The sequence below is a fragment of the Anopheles coluzzii genome, chromosome 2, assembly GCF_943734685.1.
Source record: "Anopheles coluzzii chromosome 2, AcolN3, whole genome shotgun sequence".
Taxonomy (NCBI): Eukaryota; Metazoa; Arthropoda; class Insecta; order Diptera; family Culicidae; genus Anopheles; species Anopheles coluzzii.
Window position 1 is genome coordinate 110,677,677 of NC_064670.1, and position 6,000 is coordinate 110,683,676.

At 42.6% G+C, this 6,000-nt stretch overlaps 1 protein-coding gene across 1 annotated transcript; it reads right to left on the reverse strand.

Moving 5' to 3' along the window:
- Nucleotides 1–2,495: 2,495 nt before the first annotated feature.
- Nucleotides 2,496–3,674, reverse strand: LOC120961420 (uncharacterized). The gene has a single exon (XM_040385135.2). It carries the CDS (start codon nt 3,672–3,674, stop codon nt 2,496–2,498), a length of 1,179 nt encoding a protein of 392 aa, XP_040241069.2.
- Between the last annotated feature and the right edge of the window lie 2,326 nt (nt 3,675–6,000).

The window sequence follows — 6,000 nt, forward strand, 5'->3', positions numbered from 1 at the left end:
AGTGGAGGCGGATCCGATCAGGTGTCGCGAATGCTGCGCACGCTCATCAACGATCAGCACCGCGGTAGCAGCTATGGGGACGTGGTCGAGAAGGCAGCTACTCCCCAGTACCGGACGTTGGATTCGAACAATGCTCAGCGATCGTTCAACTAAACTGCCGAATAGAGAGAGAGAGAGAAAGGGAGAGTAGGTTGGATAAAGGATGTAAATAAGTTATCAAGAGCTGGGTGGGAAGATGTTTCATAGTTGATTTTTGTTTGTTAAATGGATTAAATTATTCAACTACCGGTAAGGGAGTAATGTAAGCGTTTTGTTACAAAATAAAAGAATATTCAAGCTGCGCAGCTTTTATGCGAAATCGAAAGGTTGTTAGATTTTTATTTGAACTTGATGCGATCATTGCACGATTTACTTCACATGATGACAGTGAAAATAATAAAGCTATAACAATATTCATAGCAAGATCATACGTTTGTCAACGACCGTAAACAAAGGAATCAACCATACTGCTGTTACTTTCGTTCCTCGTGAGATGTAAGAAAAACTGTCAACCACCATCAAAATCGTTCAAAATTTGATCTTGATCATGAGCCCAAAGTACCATTTGACACCTACATGAACGAGTTGGCAATTCGTCTATAGTTCAATTCTTTTGCAATCCACAGGAAGCGCCATATTAAAAACGAATAGTAAAAATGTTGGAATGTTCTATGAAACTTATGAAGGTCCAAAAGCCATCATCTATGCAGAAAAGAGCCGTATGTGGCTCGCGAGCCGTACTTCGCTGGTCACTGACTATTAAACTATTAAAACTATTAAAACTATTAAAACTATTAAAACTATTAAAACTATTGACTATTAAAACATAGATTGTACAGGCATCAAAACGTGAATGGTTCTACACAGTGCAACACGATAGGCAGTTGGCCTAGTGATAGTTACTGAGAAATTGAAGTTATTGAACCAGCTATGCAAGGATTGAATTCATGTCTGAACGCTTCGGGTATAAATGGGGTATCAAATCCGGGATCCATGTAGCATATCCTCAGCACGTTGGAACGAACAACGAAAATTAATTCGTCGCACACGGTCTACTACAATGAAGGGATATGGGACATTTTCTTGTCAAGATCTACCTCTGAACTCAGCCATATGCAGAAGTTTGTACTTCACTGGTACCGCCTTATCAGTCTTGGTGCTTTAATCGTGCTATCATCTGAGACAGTTGTCTTACGAATGATGCTCTGGGTCCTGCCTTGTATTGTGTCTTGTCATCTATAACGATTGGGCGACGATTGGGACGATCGGGACAGTTGTCTCTGGGTCTTGCCTTGTCTTGGGTCTTGTCATCTATAACGATTGTGCGCTTTTGGTATAAGAGTTGCTAATGTTATTCTATAACATGAAAAACCCTGTAGAAGAACCATGAAAACAATGTTCCTAGCATGGTAGTTGAAATCTGCAACATCGTTCTTATCATTACTTGATCTGCAAAGTTCAAAACAGTGACACGCTATCGTAGATTGATGATGGTCGGCGAAAAATTACGGTCAAATATTGAACTGTTCATAACTTCCACAAATGTTTAATATCGAAAATTCTTCAATGACTCAATTTTCCGTAGCATAACAATCATAGAAGATCAATGAGCATCCAGCCATTTGTTAGCAGCTGGTTATCTTAGGGTAATATCTACCAATTCTAGAACATGAGATTCATCAGTACGAGATGGTGGTCACTGAATGGGAATCAAATCATTTTCAGTCTTGTCATATAAACATTATATATGTATTAATTAGACCAGTGGTCGGCGTAGAAAGGGCTGTATGGATCGCATTGTAGCCTGAATGGCACCTCTCTTTCTTTTTTAGAATGATCATTTATTGTTATGGTTTTTCAATTAAGCGGATTACATGGAAATCTACTGATTTTTTTTATTGCGTTTGGATTTAAATGCACCAAATTTTGAAGACCACTGCATTAAACAAATCCATATACTGCATGGGACATCTTCAGCCACACATTAGAGCCTTTTGCCGCACTCATTACTGTACACTTGCACGAGAGTCATTCAGGCACACATAACTTCATTTAGTGCAACCTATATTTAATTATTATTTACACATTCCTTACGTGCATGGTGTCGCATAAGATGCAACCCCTGTTGCTGCTGTTATCTTTTGCTTATTGGGTACTTTCATCATATTTTTTACCACCAGACACGTCTTTATGCAATCACAAGCCGGACGTGCCTCAGGGAAAGACTGTGAGCATAAACAACTTTTGATGTTCCGGTCGTTTTCTACTTTTTGGGCATTCAGATATTGCAGCTGTGAGAGTGGAGCGCAAGAATAAAACCGTAAAATATTGTTTATAAAGAAAAATCAATGATTGTTTTTTTTTTTGTTTAAGAATTGCTGTGCAAATTTATTAAAAACATTTACAATAAATAACTGTATGCTAACAAAGTACATCAAAACACTTTCCCACTCGCTCTAATAGCCGTAGCTATGGCTGGGACGCGAGTGTTCAGCACAGCCGCACGTCTTCTTCGATGTCTTCGGATAGGTCGGTACCGGTGCCTTCGATTCGTAGCTGCCCGGGCTGGGCTTCGGGTAGCTGGGCGCATTGTACGACATTGAGGGGTAGCGTGGCGCCGCCGTGTACGGAGCGTAGGTGGCGGTCGGTGGATGGGCAGTGGGGTAGGTGTAGGGATGGGCTGGCGGAGTGGGATGCGTTGGGTAGGAGGTAGGACGGCCGGTGGTACAGGGAGCCGGAGTGGTTGGCTTATAGCAAGGCTTGGGAGTAGTTGCGCAAGGCTCCTTTGGCGCACCGTACTGTACACGCGCATACGATTCTTTCGGCGGGCTGTACACTTCATGCTGCTGGGCGTAAGACTTCTTCGGGGATTCGTACATCTCTACCGATGCTCCGTAGGTCGGTTTCTGCACGGGGTAAGGCTTCTTGGGCGATTCCTTCTCCGGAGCGTAGGTCGCTTTGCATGGCACGTGCGGAGTGTACGGCTTCTTGGGCGCTTCGTACGACTCCTTCTCGGGAGCGTAGGTCGGTTTGCATGGTGGAGTGTACGGCTTCTTGGTCGGTTCGTGAGTGCAAGGCTTTGGCGTAGGTTCGTACACCTTGTGCACTGGTTCGTAGGTCTCCTTCGGCTTGTCGCACGGCTCCTTCGGTGGCGCGTAAGGCTTTTTGCTGCATTCGCACGGTTTCTTCGGATATTCGCAGGGTTTCTTGTGCTGCGGTTCGTACGGCATGTAGTGGGCGGGCGAAGCGGGTGCCGCTGGATCGTGCATCAGCGAGCAGATAATCTGCTGGAGCAGGTTCTTGGACAGTTTCTTCGGTGCCGCCCCAGGCAGCTGCACACAGATTGACACGGGCAGCCGTTTGCCGGCACAATGGCCATCCTTGCACGGTCCCATAGGCATGTAGTGGTCGACGGTGGTCGGATGTTCCTCGCTGCTCTCGACGCTGCCATAAAGATGGGCGCTAGGAGTTTCGGGATAGATTCCTACCCGCTTGCTCGCAACGTAACTGTGAGCAGGACAGTCGGCGGGGGATGCTGGAGCTTTTGCACCGTACACTGGTGTCATGCTGCTGCAGCTAACCATCTGCATACAGATGACGAGCAACGTCGAGCCGAAAAGTGCTGCCAGCTTCATCTTGTAGCAATCGATTCCGAGTTTCACCGAACTTTTAACACTTTTAGAAGAAATGGTTGCAAAATTAACACAAATTTGTAGAAAGAAATTTTCCTAACACCACACACTGCTAGTCACCTTCTTTGGAGCTCCTGTTACTCAAACTCGCTGTTGAGCGAATGAAGGCTGAATGATGAGTATGATTGTTGCACCACGCGCTGTTGGTTTATATAGTGCACACGCAAAAAGCAGCCCTTTTCAGGCGTGCTGTACAGGTGTCGCATAATTGGTTCGCATTACGATACCGAACGTGTGACGCACACGTACCTTAAAAAAATTAAAACTAGACGGGGCCCGTTTGGGGACCCTTGGCTGCGTCCGACGGCTAATGTTTCACTGATAGGGAGTGTACAAAAAAGTGCATCACGAAAATTCCCCGGGTCTGGTCTGCACACCGAGCAAAAGAACGTAAAACGTGAGTGTGTATTATTATTATGACTATTGTTATAGTTTTAGTTACAGCAAAACGAATGATTACAGTGTTAACTGAACGGTTTGTCATAGGTGACGCAAAACATAGGCGTAATTTAGAAGTAGTTCAGCTTTCGGTAAAGAAGCATGTTCTAGCGTACGGGATAGGGCTACGCTGTTTCGGCCAGGCTTTAAAACCACGAGCTGACCTTCAAACGGTACGGTGGAACGTGTGTTGGGGTCAGCCAGTCTACAGTTGCTGCACTGTTGCACATGGCTTGGCGAGACTTGATGCATGATGTAAGACGTGTAATAATAATTTACGACTTAAGTTCGCTAACTGTCATTTACATACGTTTCAGTAGGGATTTTGCAATTATTGGAAGAAGCTGGATTTTAAATCTGCCCTAAATATGTGTAACAACAACGATCAGTTAATTTTAGCAATTATATTTTGCCAAACATCTTAAAAATATAGTAATTATCCATTTGCTCTTGCTGTTAAAGTCAAGGTCCCTATGTTTTGACCACTCCCCGGGAACAAGATGAGAAGCTCCTGTTGGCCTCCGTACCAACAACTCGCAATACAGCTGGTAAATTGTTCAAATGTGCAGGATATTTAGACAAAACATATTAAGGGATTTACACAGCTTTATATGTTTGATTCAATTTGTTTCTATTCGAGAAGGACATAAAACATCAATAATAATCTAGGTTTTATAGCAAATTATGGTAAAAATTATAAATAATGATTTTCACTAAACAATTGAATAATTATTCTGTTTACACGTAGTCAAGTATATATTTATTCTTCAAATTTCGCGTTTCCCTTAAAAATGGCCATAACGGTTTCCAGAATGTACACAAATGCCTGGGGCTTGGTACGATAGACCAAACAGTAAAAAGCAAAATAGTTGTTTAATGTAAAAAAAAAAATACTTTATCTCTTGTTAAAAAGCATAAAACCGTTTTAAAGAATTCTGGTTCAGTATGCCAGGGCAGTGGGTTACAATAATAAGGTAATCAGTAGTAAATACAATGTTTTTCATGGAGTAGTTTACTTTTACGGACATAAAACATATGGAGTTTTTATGTTGCCTTCTTAAGGAGTCAACTGAGTGTTCAAATGTGTACACTTTTTGAGGTACCGTTGCCATTTTCATTCAGTTTTTATCGATGTTTGTACAAACGTAAAAAGGAAAAAAGGAAAATCAGTTTTAGGCTCTACTAGAAAATTTATTTATTATTTAGATATTTTTCATACTGATGATATTAAATATAGATTATATATTTTAATATACATTGCAAAACATTTACCATAGTCAAATATTATTTTAAAAATTGTAACACAGTCATAGAACTCACATTGAACCTATCATGCCCCGTCCTCTTGGTAACCGTCCTCTTGGCCAAATTGCATAACCATAGTTCAAGTGCAAATATGCTCAAAACATGACAAAAAAAGATAACAAAATATCTTCTTTCGTAAGCGGGAACAGTGGGTACTATTGTTTCTGTCCTCGAGCCCCCGGCCACCCTGTTGCTCTTTGCCATTTTCTCTGACGGTTTGGGAGCAATGGTTTACGTTGGCCAGCAATAGTTTATTATTTAAATGCTGCAAGCAACAACCGAACCAGACGGCACACCCTAAGTGGTGGGCACTTTTTCGCGCGTAACCATATGCCACTCCAGCGAAAACAGTAGTGCGTACTCTTGCACGTGAGTTGAGCTGCCAACCGACGCTTGAAGAGTTAGGCTCAAGCCGATGCGCTAAAGCACCTGGTAGGTTAGCAACCAAGTGCCGTCACGTACGTGTTTGACACATACACATACAACCAGACGAACGGCACTGAACGCCAACTGGAACGCAGGGAAG

Bases quoted from the DNA above. Each gene is read 5' to 3' on its own strand.
- LOC120961420 (XM_040385135.2), bottom strand. From the start codon at position 3,674: ATGAAGCTGGCAGCACTTTTCGGCTCGACGTTGCTCGTCATCTGTATG.